Here is a 16,504-nt window from a genome sequence, read left to right as displayed (position 1 = left end):
ATTGAAAGAATATAATGAGTACATAAATACTAACCAATATGTCCTAAGGATGTTGTTTAAGAAATTAAAAGTAAATTTTTTAATTAAAAAACATAATAGATATATTTTTTTCACATTTTAATGTAATCTATTAAATAATTAATTAAAATTTATTTTTAATTTCTTAATCACTACTCAAAGAATAATGGTTAACAAGACTCTTAATATAATGACTTCATTTATATTGTGTTGTGTTTCATGTGCATATTTAATTTAACTTATTAGAGATTTTTTTTATTAGCTTTTAGCTAAAGAATTTTTTAAGAGAAATTAATTATTCATAAAAAAATTATAAATAAAAAAAAACACACTATAACTTCTCATAATACTTAAAAACTAATTTTAACATACCCATTCCTTCTTGCCTTTCAAATTTGGTGAAGCAACTTCTAGCACCCAAACTCCATTGTTTGAATTCATTTGACTATAAATTATGATAATAAAATTATATATATATATATATATATATATATATATTAATGATAATAGAGAATAATAAAATTATTAAATATTTATAGTTAATTTTTTTAATTTTGTGTGCATTCAAAATCAATATAATTTTACATTTATGTCTAAAAGTAATGTATAAAAATTTCATTTTTAATATTTGTTACATTTTAATTGTATAAATTTTGATTTATTATTTATAATTTTGAAAATATTTTTAAAATTATGATTTGGAATAAATCACTTTACAAAAGCATGTTACTTGGAATAAGATATTATTTTATTAATTATAGTAAGCATAGTACTTAATATAACAAACTTCTATAAATATTTAAAGGATTAGTTTTTGTAATAGTAACTTAAAATCTTAGTATTAAAAAATTAGACTAAAAGTATGTATATATTACTACATTAACATTGCTATAAATTTTTAAATAGGCATGAAAATAAGCTTCAGGTAAAATTTAATCTTAATATCTTTTTTCTATTGATATTTAACTTAATATTTATATCATTTTTTATATTTATCAAATTATATTTTACTTTATGCAAATAATCTTTAAATTGTATGTTCATAAGAACTTTTTACTATATATTTTAATAGGATTATGAAAATAATAATTAAAAAATATTAAATATTAAGAAAGTTTCTATACATAGATATTTTTATTTTTTATTATTAAAATAAAAGTTTAATACGTTTGGCTAACGCTTAATAATTATATTTTTAAAATATAAATAAATATTAAATTTTGGATAACATACTTATAAATATTTAAATAGTGTAAATTTTAATATAAATAATTATAAAAATAAAAATTTAATATATATAATTTTCAATCTATTTTAGTGATTACATGTCGGGTTGCTATATACGAGGTTTATCTCACTAGCTTCTAGCTAATTTAAGCTTTCGATAACATTCAACAACAAAAGCCAAGTGCTCGATGATTATAATCTCCTTAGGTTTGAGTAAACTATTCTATCCCTTACCCATGAAAAGCGAATTATAAAATAACCATTAAAGTTGGTCCACTTAGTATAATCAATTAGAATTTAGGTTAATTCTTAATGTCATATTTATATATTACTTTTTTAGGCATAAATTGTCTTTTTCTACTTTTATATAAATTATTTTAAAAATTTATTAAATATTTTTTAATAATAAAGTGTGCTGAATTGCTCTTTTATAAAAATTTCACATTCCTAATAACAGTGACTATGACAATATTGTTGTTAGCTGTAGCTATATTAATCTTACTAGACTTTTCAAGTTTTTTTTTACTTTTTCAATAAAGATAAATTTTACTAAAACTGTAGACTATCAACTATTTTAACAAAAATTTTAATCTGTTTAAATTAATTAAATATAAGTTATGAAACGAAAATAAAGATATTGTAAGCTTTCGTTGAAGTTTCAACATTAGAAATAATGTTGAAAAGTAAAATAAGAAAATAAATTTTTATCTACTTTTGATATCAATTGAAATATTTCATAAACATAATTATTTTTGCACATTTTTTTACTTTAAGAAAATTAAATCTCACTGAAATATAAAAATTTATTAAAAATAATGTAAACTCACTTTTAATTTAACAAGGATTACTTATATTTTTATATTTTTAAAAAAATTTAATTAATAATTAAAAATATATTAAAAAATGTATTCTTAACACTTATATTAAAAACTAGAGAAATTAAAACCTAAACAAAGGATAAATGTAGCATCTTTCTAGCTTTGTATACACTGGAAGTATTTTGATAAACTTTTCTTAACCTTTGAACCCTTGCCAATTAAAAGTTAAATCTTGTCTCATATAATATTCAAGCTCTCTAATTGACTTTTGGTATCATTATTGGCTGTAAACAACAAATATGTGGGCAAAGAAACAGACATTATGTAACATGTTGGAACTTGGAGCCCTCATCACCCATTGTTATTACCTCTCAAAAGTTGAAACTATTGAATGAACAAATGTGACCAATTGAACGGAAAGGTCAGCGTGTCAAGTTCCTCCAAAGTCCAAACATGCAATTGCAGAATCAAACAATAAAAAATTCTAGTGCCAAAAGTAAATTACGGTTTAATCAAAAAGTAAAAGAAAGCATTAGCAAGAAGAGAGAAAATTCAAAATATGTGGGTCAGATTCTGATCTACCCAGTTGATCTCAACCTTTTTGCTTTTCTTTTTCTTTTATTCAATTCAAAGAATTTTCCTGAACCTCTCCCAGTTCTGAACTTGGTTGACTATTTGAAAGATTGCAGAACAATAAAGGCCTTATCTTATTAATCAGTGTTAAAAATGCATTAAAAGTACTATAAAAGTGTATTTTAACTAATATTCTTGATTAGTGTTTGTTAAAAGTAAATTTTACTTATCTTATGGCACGTTAGAGTCGGTGATATTTATATTGGTAAAAATGGCTTTTATGTCAGAAACGCGTTTGTGGTTGAACTTTGAGCTTTTGAAATAAAGAAAGGAAAGTCGTAGACAGAGGAAAAACCAAATGAACTGGGAACAGCTTCTTAGGCACACCATGTTGCAGACATCACATAACACAAGTTATCATGAGTGTGGTCGTAAATGTAAATACGTTCAATTTTGCGTGTTGGAAGGGATGTGTTTGTGTCGGTGCGCATGTAGCACACACCCACACTTTGTTTTTGTCTAATCTATTTCTAAGCCACTCACATAAATGGAAATATCAAATATGGAATGTGCACTTCCAATTGAAACCAATTGCTCTTTTTTTCAACCACACGCTCCAACAAACACTACCTCTTCAATAAGCAATAATGCAAGTAAACAAACACAACCATTGAAGTTCTAATGAAATTAATGCTTGTAAAATCATTTTTGAGTCACAAAATTTTTGTCCTCGTACAATATCATCATACGAGCAAAATAATACTTGATACGAAAAATGTTCGAATCGAAACCAAAAGACTAGAAATAGTGTCCCTCTTAGTAGGTCATGCATGAATAAACAAACAATCTCACCTTTTATTTTTAGTTTATTAATTCAAATATTTACATTTTAATTACGTACATGATTTAATTTGATTGCATTTGCATATGAATATGCTGTTATTATATTACTATTATTATTATTACTACTACTACTTATTATTATTATTATTATTATTATTATTATGAGAACTTGTATTTACTTCATTCAATAATCTCTAAGGATAGTGTAATAACTCTTTTAGTTGGGTAAAATTGATTTCACATGGCTAAATACACGAGATTGACCTGCTGACTAATTAAGTTAATTAGTAAAATACTTATAATATTAAATTATTATTTTTTGTCAAATACTTTTGAATTCATTATAGTTATATATAAGTATTTTATACATTAAATTTTTAAAAAAGGTAAAATCAATCACATCAACAAATAAATAATGGTGAATAATTGACCTTCAAAAACAAACGGTAAATGATTAAAATAGTTAAACATTTAATTAAAGATAGAATATGTGAGGCAACGTTATATGAAAATAACATATCCCTTGTTGTTATAATTGTAGAATTGCTATTACTCAAAAGGCATACTCATGAAGAACAATTTGCAATGGAAAGAATTTAGACCACACATTGATCACAGCAAGGGCGTGTTCATTCTCAAATTATTCCCAATCGCTTGGTGTATGAAGGTACTCTATTATTGGATAAAACCACTTTATATAGTAAACAAAATGACTTGACTGCAAACAGAAATATAATTACTGTTGGAAAAAGGGGGAAATATATACCATAAATTATAAACCAAAGTTCAATTTGGCAGATATAGACGAGACATGTACCAGAGTCAAATCCATCTCTCTTTCTATTTCATTTTTGTTCTTCACATGTATGATAAATCAAGCAAGAATAGAAAAGCATACATAAACTCCTTAGAGACTAATTTCTCATGACACTTCACGTACTGAAGTGAGAATCTTTCTTTAAAAGGTATTTCTTTTCATATATACATCCAGATTATGATCAAACATAAAATCAAATGGTTATAAGAAATTGGATTATCTATTCCTCAGACCAATTGATTATGATTATATATATATATGATACTTTTTTTATTTTACTACTTATAAACAATATGAACTCAAATTTTCTTGTAATTTTTCTTTTATGCTAAGAAATGCAGTCTCGATAACACAAAATTGAATAAGAGCATTTTTAAATGATAATAGTATTTAATATATCGAATATATGCAGCACTGGATTTAAAAAATTATAAATTTCAAAAGTAAACAAATTTTAAAATATATAAAATTGTATTATGTAAGACTGTAAATTATTTAAATCTTAAATATATATATATATATATATATATATATATATATATCACTTTTGATTAAAAAATATTAAAAATATAATTTTACTAAATTTGATATTTAGTATAGTGATATTATTGGATATAGACTCGTGTATTTATACGTCAAATAAAAAATGTCACGTTTTATTTTAAAACTATAATTTTATCTATCAATCCATATATAAATATTACATGATGGTTGTGATTTTTTTTTATGATAATAATTTTCATATGATCTCATATTCCTTTGCTTTTTTCTCTCCATACCTCTCTCTCTCTCTGTGTGTGTGTGTGTGTGTAGAAGCATTGATCCTGAATGTTTATTACACGATTAATTAATAGTTACATGGTTCCTTCTTAAATAATAGGGTAAGTTAAAAAATCCCTCAGCCCCAGTTCAACTTTAATTAGGAAACAAATATTTCATGTCATTTCATAGTTGAGAAATGAATATAGCAATATTTTTTACGTAAGATAAGAAAAACGATTGTGCTTCTTAGCTTTTGGTTCATCTTTTGTAAATTAGAAAGGATTCCATCCAAATGCATATTAAAATAATTGCACTTCAAGTCTTTTATTAAATTTCAATTTTATAGTTTTTCTTTTTTACGATATATATGCACTTTACATTTTTTGAATTACATTATTTTAATATTTAAAAGAGATATTATATGTTATATATATATTTTTTATTTTGTCATCTTTTTCATATACACATATTTCAAAATTACATTTTTAAACTAAAAGAGATATTAAAAAATGTTCCGCTTTAAATATACAAGAGATTAAAAGAGATACCAAACTTTTAATAGAATTTTTTTAAAATTTATTTTGATAAAATGTAAATACTTAATATTATTATAAATGATCAAAAGAAAAATATAATTTTAATTAAACATAACATAAAAAGTACTTACGCAAGAAAATTAATTGTACACAGTTTATTTTATGTTGAACTCAAATTCCTGCAGACATCCCTAAGCTTTGAGACTAATGATATACCCCCATACCGAATTATAATACTTCTCAAAATGCATTTTTTGTTGAAGTAGAAATTTCTCAATTATCATAAAGGGATGTTTCAACCCCAAACAAACAAGCTATAAATACGTGTAACTGGGTCATATGTCATTGAGAATTGAATACAAATAACTCTAATTTTTTTGTTTAAGCAACCTGTAGATCTAGCTAATAACATCAAAGAAGGGTAAACATATATACCCCACACAGACTGATCGCAAATTGAAAGACAAAAAGTTATCATGCAACCTTAGCTTTTCTGTTTTTCAAAAATGATTGTCTCGCACTTTTCTTGGGTGTGAGGATAAAAAAGATTATAACAAATAAGAGAGAGAAAATGAAAAATATAATAAATGATATGATGAAAAATAATAATAAAAAGTAAGTATAAAAATGAAGAAATGAGAAAATCAAAATTGTTAACACAATCCTTTTATACCATTCATATATGCATCATCTTGCTTTCTTAAATTATTTTATTACTCAAAATATCAAGTTATCACAGAAGACACGGCTTAAATAACGTGTTGCTACTTTAAAGTCATAAGTTCATACCTGAGTCTGAAATTCAGCTACTAATATGATGTGCTAGCTCTCTCACACATGCACAGGGTCAATGTCACTAACCATTCGGGTTTCCGAATATGACTTGCATGCAAAACCGAAATCACCTTGCCATCAGAAACCTCACTGGTAAACAAATTAAGGTTTGACATATCCATGATTTGGAGATCAATGATTCAACTGAAAGGTAAAAGTTTTTTCTTTGCAATACGTACAAGGCAGGTATCAACACGCTCCTCACTTCATATTTGTACAATTTCATATATCAAGTTTTTTTTTTCCACTACTTCTAGACTTTCATTCTACCTCCTCTTATTATATAAATTCACATACACACGACTTATTCATTGTCTCTCTTCAATATTGTTGAGTTTAATCTCAATATAATATTGTCGTTTTCAACGCTAACGGGGACACTCATGCCTGGCTACATTTGCTCTTACCGACACCCTCAAGAACATTAACTTGAACTAAGTATATAGCATTCATCGATAAATTGTAAACCCTACTTCAGCTTCTGATCCATTGTATTTGTATATATACACATTGTATGGATATGGAAGAGTAGCATCATGCATTTATATATATATATATATATATATAAAATAAAATCCTCCTTTTTCTTTTTTATTTGTAACCATTAAGCAAAAGCGAAAGTAACATCACTTTGTGTATAGTGCCTCATTTTAGCAAACCTTGAAATTGTGCGTCTCCACATATAAGGATAGACATTATGATGAGCTTTAACTGGTGAATATTTTTTATGGATCTTTTGCCCGTTTTCGGTTGTTAGTTAGGTACTGCAAATTGTGCTCTTTTATATATATATCTCTAATCTACACCTACTACTTGAAGAATCTCTATGAAAACATTGATGTTGGGATAAACATTGGTCTTCTCTCAATGATAACAGAGTTGCATGACCCAAAAAAAAAACATATGTAATTATTTGCCGAGTGCCAACAAAAAAAAAATAGAGAGAGAAAATCCTAACCACAAGACCATAAAGTTAACCTCCAAGATATATAATAAAATTGAGAGTTTTTGGAACAAACCTTGATCTTAAATTAAGCTTTGCTTGATGAGAAGAAGAAACACATACAAAGTTAGCTAGAGCTAGGCAAAGAAACTACTACATCTCTTCTCTTCTTAGCTTATTTAGCAGAGTTGTGATAAGAGCATCTCTCTTGTCAGCCCTAACTTCCTCTCTAATCCTTCTTTGTTCTTCCCTCTCTCTCCATCTTTGGTCCATCATTATCCTCTCTTTCTCCAATGCTTCCATGGTTTGCCTCCACTCCATCTCCTTCAACCTCCTCTCATTCTCCCTTGCCTCAAATGCTTCCATCCACTGTGCTTCCATTTGCATTTGTTGCCTCATGAACTCCTCAAGAATCTCCTTCAAACTATTCAAACCGCTATTATTCCCACTACCACTACCTCCTCCACCAACCATCTTACCTTTTTTCTTCTTCCTGCTGCTACTACCCTTGTGATCCCCCTCACTCTCTTCATTGCCTTCATCTTCTTCTTCAGAAGATAGCTGCACCCCTTTTTTCTTTGACCCTCCTTCTGCTTCAGCCCACAGCATTCTCTGCATCCTTGAAGTGAAAATCGCTTGAAGCTCATTGTAAAATGGAAATTGCTGCCTCATAGCCTCTGGCTCCATCGTTTCACATCCCTTTAAATCTCAACAACAAAAACAATAGTACTATCACTATATAAAACATACCCACAACCCACGAAAGCCTCGTAACATAAATTACACAACAAACACTAATTTTCACTTAAAAATATATATGCTTTTTAAAACCTTTAAATTAATGTTTTTCTTGAAAATTCCACCTTTATCACGAGAGAGAAAAGTGTACCAATCTACCATGAAGAAAAGGCCAAAAAAAATAAAAGTTAATATATGTGATTAATAATTAGAATATGATTTTATTTGAGTTGATGCAATTAATATATAATAATATGTCTATAAATGAAAATATAAAAATACCTTATAGCGGGTAACGAGGTTTTTCCACTTGCACTTGCACTGCTCTGCACTTCTATGGTAACCCTTTTCCTTCATCTTGTTGGAGATGACTTCCCAAAGTTGCTTGTTCCTCTTTGTCTCCATGAAAGTCTGATCCAACTCTGCACGGATCACGAGAAACTCTTTTGTCTCTTGAAGGCTCCATTGGGGGAACCTATCCGTCACATCCACGTTAACACTAGTTGTCATGTTATGAGGGTGTTGATGCTGCTGTTGTTGTTGATGATGATGTTGCCGCTGATGATGGTGGTGATGATGTTGGAGATGATGACCCTCCATGATAAAAATTGAAGACCAAAACCAAAGTGAAAGAAAGACTCAAATCCAAGAAAGAAAGAAGAAGAAGAAGAAGAAGAGAAGGTGGTGGCTCTGAATGATATAGAAAAACTTATTGAAGAGTGTTTTTGGTTATGGAGGAGATTGATAGAGAGAGAGGGAGAGAGAGAGAGAGAGAAAAGATGAGAGAGAGAAAGAGAGGAAGAATATATATGTAGGTGGGGGTGTAGTGTGAACATCAGGTGTGAATTGCGTAATAAAGAAGAGGGAAAATGAAAATAAAAAAATAAAAAGAGAAATTTTCTTTGGCTTAGGTGTCGAAGTAGATGTCTTTCGTTTTTTCGTAAGAGAAATTTAAAAGGCTGAAAAATGAAAGCTATAGAAATTGTTCTTTTTTGTTTTTCCTTCGTAAAAGTAATAACACAACCCTTGAAACCAAAACACACATGTCATCCACAAAGTCCATCAATTATGTGTTTCATTTGTGCAAAGCTTAAAAAATTCAATTTTTTTCCTTTTTTTTCCATTTTTTTATTTTAAAAAATTTGAATGATATGAGACTCACAGTCTCATCTGTCTACGCGGAAACTCTCTCTCTCTCTTCGTATCTCTTTCTTTAGTTTCCCTTAATTTATTAGCGTTCCCATTGCGTCAAAATTTCGTCACGCTGACATGAAAAGTTTCTCTCCCGCGGTTTGTTTATTTATTTATCTCTACTACCGCTCCACTTCCATGCCAAGTTTCCATTTTCTTTCTTATACATATAATTTTGAAGTTTATTTAATAATTTTATGATATTATCAAGTATATCTTACCCTCTTGCTTATTTTGCTTTTATGTGTAATTTTCTAGTAGTATAATAATTTATTGTAATGAGCAGAAAAGTTATGTCTATAAATGGGTAGTACACTATCCAATTAGACATTTAATTATGTTTTAAAGAAATTATTAAAGTCTCTTTATTTTGCTCTTTTTTTTTTTGAGATTTGATTAACTTTTATTGTGTTTTGTGTATGGCTATATGCTTTAATTAACTTTCTGCGCGTTCTTTATATCCCCTCGTGGGAGGGTGACATAGAAAAAGGCTTCGCTACCATAATACCCAGGATGTAAACTCCAGATTTATCTTACTTTTGCATGGATTTCGAAAATCCAAAAGTTTAAGTTAAAGAGAAAAAGAAATCTTCTTTTTCTTTTCGGATCCATCTACGATTTCCTTATTTGATGATTCCAGTCGTAAATGTATTGTTACATTACTAACTTTGATATACCCATAGTCTAATTTATTTGGTTAATTAGTTGAATAATCTAATTAGTTATATTTGTATATATAAATGATTACTAATTACCTAATATAGTCTACATAAATAGGTTATTAAGCTTGTGTCAAACACATTTTTTCTCATGCAATGAATTTCTGTTTCTCTCACATTTTTCTTTTAGTTTTTTGTGCCTTTCTTTGTTTTTCATCCCATAACATCATAAAAACCATAAGGATTTTAATTTTGGGTAATTGAATATAAACATAGAATTGTATGTTTTAAAAGTTTACACTTTTAAAGATATACCAATACATCATCAATAATGATATAAGAGACTTTCACGGAGACAATCAAATATGAATCCAATTTAGAATCGTTTGCATAATTTAATTTTGATTTTGCGTCCACATACACTTTTGTTATCATTGAAATAGGGTTACTTAGATCTTTATCATTTTCTATTTAAGTACTTGAATAATTCTTAACATTCCCACCAATAAAAGACTCTAAATAAAGATTAAGATTAAAATTCTTAAGTCACTTTAAGTTATTAATTAATCATCGTAAAGTGAAGAGAGAGACTGAGAGAAGTGTTGTGGGCCTACCCTATGGTTGCTATCACATACGCGGAATTCTGCTTTGTGGAGTCGCACGTGCGAGTGGCCAACCATATCCTACCACGTGGAGAATAGTGGGGTCCACGAGTCCACGGTTCTCTCCCTGGAACATGACCGGTTCAGCAATTCTAGACCGTCCTCAGCAGACCGTTTTTTTGCTTTAAGGGTGTTTTCAATTTTAAAAAATATTTACCTTTCTTTAAAATTTTCTCAACCAACTTTTTAATGTTTTAAGGAGGCACGCTAGGGAGGAAGAGAAATTAAACTACTCTATGTTTTAAGGAAGATTTTATAATTTGTTTTAAACATATTTAAAATGTTATGCATACCAAAGTTAAAACGTAAATTTGTAATTGTTTTTCCAAAGATTCAACGATGAACTCAGGCTTCATAAATAATATTAAAAATCTTCACTAATCTTTAAGAATTAGTGTATTTTGAAAATTCTTAAACTTAAGGAAATAATTATTTGTTTTTAATCTAAAAATTATAATAATAATAGATAATTATTTCTTCAAACTAAGTTCAGCCAAATAGACTTTATTATTATAAATTATTCTCCAATGCTTAATATTTTTTTTTTCTAATAAACGAAACTAAAAAAATCCAAAAACGGCAAAAACTTAAGAAATACATCTAAGATGCCATAAACTTAAAGTATCTAGATTTAAGAAAGAGTATAAGGAATACTTAATATATTTAATATTTAGAATTAAGATCATTTATATTTATAATTCTTAGATATTAAGTTCACCGTTAAATTCGATTTATTTTTATTTCAGTATGTTTTATTTTACAATACAAAATACCACTGTATCTTCCAGTTATTTTTAAAAAAATACTATAATGAAAAGGTAAATAATCAATGATTACAAAATATTAATATTTTATTTTATATCATTAAAGTATGATTAGCGGGATTAATGAAAATATTTTGAAGTTTGATACGTTCTTAAAAGAGTGCATGATATTTCTTGTACCACAAGAATTTACTAAACATGAATAGTAAAAAAAGAAAAGCATTAATTGTGCCGTAGACCATGCTACAATTTGTAGGAGCGAAAGTGCACCAGCCCAATGCGTCTCTTTTAACCAATAGAATATTGACACGTTACAGTTAGATGAAGATATTGTCAAATTTTGGTCATACAGGTTGGTGAACCCCACTGCACTTGTTAAATTCTGAAAGTGAAACGTGGATCGTTTTGATGCGGATAGCACCGTGCAATCTTAGCCCTTCGATTTTGAAAGATAAATCATTCCAATCTCCTCGCGCTCGGGCTATTAATAATGTCATTTCTTTCTACCCATTAATTTAATGCCATTTGTAATATAAACTTAAACAAAATCATTTAATTATCATGAAAAATTTTATACATTCAATATTAACTCCTTTATTCATATATCTAAATAAACAGAAAATACAAGATATGTTACTTTATAAAGTTTAATATTTTTTAATATCTAAACAAAATATTTTTAAATAAATATTATTTTTATTTTTATAAAAATATTTATATATTTCATAGTCTAACCCTATTAAAAGAATATAAATATTATTTCTATAACATAGGATAAACAAATTTAGTCTAAGTCAATAACATTATTTTTTATAATTTATTTTATGTCTAACTTCTAATTTTATTATTACTATATTACAGATGATATTTGATGATTTTTAAAAATATATTTTTCATATATGAATTATAATAACTTTGTATCAAAAAATTATATATATTAGGGTCACATTAAAAACTATTTGTAGTACCTGTATAACGATTTATATAACATTCTTATGACAGGTTACTCTAATATATATTTTCACATAATGTGTATTTGTATACAAATTTAATATCTCATATTAATAATCTATGTATAAAACTCGATCATCAGTTTATTTACGTATTACTATTAACGTATTATATTATTTTTATTCTTAATATTTGAATATAAATATTTTTAAAATAACGTTAAGTAAAATTTACAATAAATTTATGTAATTAATATTATAAAATTGTATTCTTATTCTTAAAAATCATTATATTCTTTTAAAAAATAAATATAAAATGTCACATTTATGAAAATAAATAATTGTGATGTAATTGATATATTTGTAACATAAAAATTCCTAATACATGGCCTACCATTATTAAATATTAGATGATAATATAAATAAAATAAATTAATATTAAATTTATAAAATAATGAAATTTTTGAAATATTATAAGTAGCTTTATTTATATTTTTTAAAATAATATCTTAAGGACATTCAATATTTGTACTTTTAAAAATAAAATTTGTTAAACTAAAATTTACAAATTTAGTACTTTAGTTACCAAACTACATTGAATGTTTTTTTCTTTAAGCAATTAAGATTATTTACTAAGATACATTAAATATTTAATCCCAAAACTTCCTTTTCAAACGATCCCAAAGTTAAATTCTCAATTCCCCGTTAGTTTAATTTTTAACTATATTTCTTTATATTATGGTAAAATACAATAAATTCTTTTAAAATTAACAGTATTAAAACCTGAACCTAACATATATATGGGAGTTGATTAGAATGTTTAGTTGAACCTATTGACTTTTGGGGTCAAACGATAATTCAATAGAATAAATATAATAAAAAACATCAGTCGATTTAAATAGCCAAACATTGTTAAACGAAAGATTATTTTATAATTAAAAGATGTGAGTCAAATTCGTTTGAGGTAATTCACTTTTGTGCTTTTGACAAAGAGAAAAATGTACGAAAACATCATTCGGTTTAAATGGCAAAACATTGTAAGAAGAAAAGATAGTTTGATCAATTAAAAAAAAGTGAGTCAAATTTGTTTGTGGGAATTCACTTTTGTGCTTTTGACAAATATAAATGCTATTTTTACAAATAATAATAATAATAACTTTGAAAGAGATAAAAAGAGAAAAGCGGGTGATTAGATAGATAATGTGATGGAGATAGAGAGAGAAAATATTATTAATATAAAAATTTTACAGTAAAAATTTCTCATAAAATTAATATAACTCTGACAAACAATCAAATGCACGTTCCATTGAATTGTTCCCATAGGCTCATATCAACGACTTATACAACTTTGCTTGTCCTAAATATTTTAATAATAATTTTTGAAAAATAGTCTTATTAAAGATGACTAAACGAACATCACATATATACAATTGATGTAAGTTTGAACTTCACTAAATTAAAAATTACATAACCAAATATAATCGATAAACATTATAAACAAATATGGAAGCAATAAGATAAGAACAATCTTTGGTTAAAAAAATTGTGTTGCATGCATTGACCGTGTATTGGAGTTTATTGTGTAGACTAGTGCATTAATAAGAAAGGAAAGACAAATTACGATAGTTGTTTCGTTTCCTTTTGCGATGACGAGGACCAAGTAACAACGTGATTGACCCACTCCTTTTAACCCTCACCCTATGGTCCTACGTATTTTTCCATGCAACTTCATGTCATTCTTTTTGTCATCATCTTCAATGCAGCAAAAATGAGAAAAACTAATAGTAAGAGACTGAAAAGTTTGAAAGATTGAGAAGGATTTTTTCACGTCAGAGCAAGTTAAAAAATTTTATACTAAATATAAAATTTTTTAAAACTATATTAATATGAAAAAAATTTACAGTGTGAAAAGATATTATTCCTTAAAAAATACGTGTATGTATCTCATTTTTATATAGGTATATGATCAATACGTTTCATGAGTTTTCGTCACAAATTTGCGGTTTGAAATAGTCATTCATGGGAACCCAAAGGCACTGGAATAATGGACTTTCTAAATGGCATGTGAGATTCTGAACATGCATATTGCATAATTATATAATTACGATTCATATTTAAATATGTCAAGACTTAATTATTTAACATTTATATTTTTTTTATCGTATCGTTTATTATTATTTTTTGTGTAAGTCTTGGGACGTAGACTTGGATATTTTTAATTTTGATTTTGATGATGGTTGGTTAAGGAAACTTGTGAGAATATTCTAAGGCACTGCCTCTGGTGGTGTGAACGTATTGTTTAGATTCTTTGGAAGAGTTTAATAAGCAAAAGACGATTTGAAAGGTAATAAGACATGACAAAAAGAAGAGTGACATTTATGATTTAACGTATATTATTCAGCTCATCAATTTTGTTTTGGGGTTTTATTGGGAGACAATTAATCTGAGACGCTACACCTAACTTTTCTCCCTTTATTTTATTTCTTACACCATAAGGAACGATTAAATCTTTAATTTAGTTTTTACAATTATATGATTTCAGGATTTTAGTTCTTAAGACATTATTTTTGAACTTTGTAAATGTCCATTTTTTACTGTTATTTTATATTAATAAAAATTAAAGTAAATTTTATTTTTTATTTTTAAATCTGAAGAACTAAAATACACTTTATACAAATGTTAAAAAAAATTATTTATGAAAAAATATTCAATTATAGGAAAAATCACCGAATATGTGGATAGGGTAATGGATATTAAAAAAATAATATTATTTTTCGGTTGTCATGCATTGTTATTAAATTTAAAAATTTATTCATTAATTTTAATAATATTATTTTAATCATTATAGATAATAAATTTTAAATAAACTAAATACTAAATTTATTTTTTAACGTCATAGATTATTATTAATTTTAATGATTATTAAAAAAATAAATGATTTTTTATCAATATTAATTTATTTATATTTTTTAAAATTTAATATATATTAAAATAAAATTATATGAGATAAAAGCCGGTTTTTAAATATTGTTATATATTTGATAAAATTAATGAATAAACTAAGTAAATGTTAAAAATCTATTTCTATCATATATTTATCAGTAACTGAAGATTTATGAGCTTATTTTCTATCATATAATTTAGAACATAATTTTTAGGTAAAATGTTTTCTTTCTTTTCAAACACATTAAAAAAGTAACTCCTTTTCCAAAATAAAGTATGTAAACTTAATATTTAGCTAAACTATATGCTGTATTAGAAATGGCAATAGGTAGGATATGGGTAGGGTACTATAGTACCCATCCTCATACCCGCATTTTAAAAAAAATACCCGTACCCAACTCCATACTCGCCCCTATTACCTGCGCATGTCTAAGAAAAAAAAAGCAGTTATAAAAAAAATATACTTATATAATATTACCGAATAAAGTTCAAGTATAAGTAAAAAATAAATATTCAAAGATCATAAGTGTTAAGTGTATCTTAATACATCAACTTTCTAAACTAAAGTACTTAAAAATCAAAAACAAAATTGCACACATAATCTGCAAGATCTTGTAAAACAATCAACTCCTAAACTTTATATTCCTGTACTGTCACTCTGCAAGACCTAAAAAAATAACATTAGTTAATTATTTATTGTAAAGTCAAAATGGTATAGTTAGGCTATTTTACCTCTTCATCAAAATCAGACTCTCCAAATGGCTGTAAACGTTTATCTTTTAAGTTTACATATTGCTTTAGTCCAGTAATACCAATAGAAACTAAAACATACAAGTACATAATAAGAAAATCAATAATTAAGCTATCAAATTAAAATTAACAAAAATATTTAATTAAATAAATATATTAATAGAGTATTCAATACCTTCATTTTCATGTTTCAGCCAACTTTGTGCGCACATGAGTGCTTCCAAAGTATCCTCATGAAGTCGAAAACGATGAGGACTCAACAATCTACCTCCTGTGCTAAAAACAGACTCTGAAGCAACGGTTGAAATTGAGATGGCCAAAATATCCTTGGCAATTTTTTGCAATATTGGATATTTGATCCCATTTGATTTCCACCACCCAAGGATATCAAAACTAACACTTCTAGGCAATACCTTCTCTTCTAAGTAGATATCCAACTCAGACTTTGATTGCATATCATTTGTATCTTTAACAAA

The 16,504-nt window shown here is 26.5% G+C and overlaps 1 protein-coding gene across 1 annotated transcript; it reads right to left on the bottom strand.

The window, feature by feature from the left end:
- Positions 1-7,246: 7,246 nt before the first annotated feature.
- LOC113863840 (trihelix transcription factor GT-3b-like) lies at positions 7,247-8,939 on the bottom strand. The gene is made up of 2 exons (XM_027497581.1): positions 8,392-8,939; positions 7,247-8,070 (listed from the first exon to the last, which is right to left on the bottom strand). The coding sequence occupies exons 1-2, from the start codon at positions 8,707-8,709 to the stop codon at positions 7,525-7,527; spliced, it is 864 nt and encodes a 287-aa protein (XP_027353382.1). The 5' UTR covers positions 8,710-8,939; the 3' UTR covers positions 7,247-7,524.
- Positions 8,940-16,504: the final 7,565 nt, after the last annotated feature.

Source organism: Abrus precatorius, unplaced genomic scaffold (assembly GCF_003935025.1).
Source record: "Abrus precatorius isolate BTA unplaced genomic scaffold, Abrus_2018 Scaffold3, whole genome shotgun sequence".
In the NCBI taxonomy this organism is placed as follows: domain Eukaryota; kingdom Viridiplantae; phylum Streptophyta; class Magnoliopsida; order Fabales; family Fabaceae; genus Abrus; species Abrus precatorius.
Note: the sequence above shows the minus strand (reverse complement) of the source record. Positions and strands in the feature narration are given on the sequence as shown.

Excerpts from the sequence above, each read along its gene's own strand:
- LOC113863840 (XM_027497581.1), bottom strand. The coding sequence starts at position 8,709 with ATGGAGGGTCATCATCTCCAACATCATCACCACCATCATCAGCGGCAA. Across the intron at positions 8,071-8,391 it reads ACCTCGTTACCCGCTATAAG|GGATGTGAAACGATGGAGCC; the intron begins GTATTTTTATAT and ends TGAGATTTAAAG.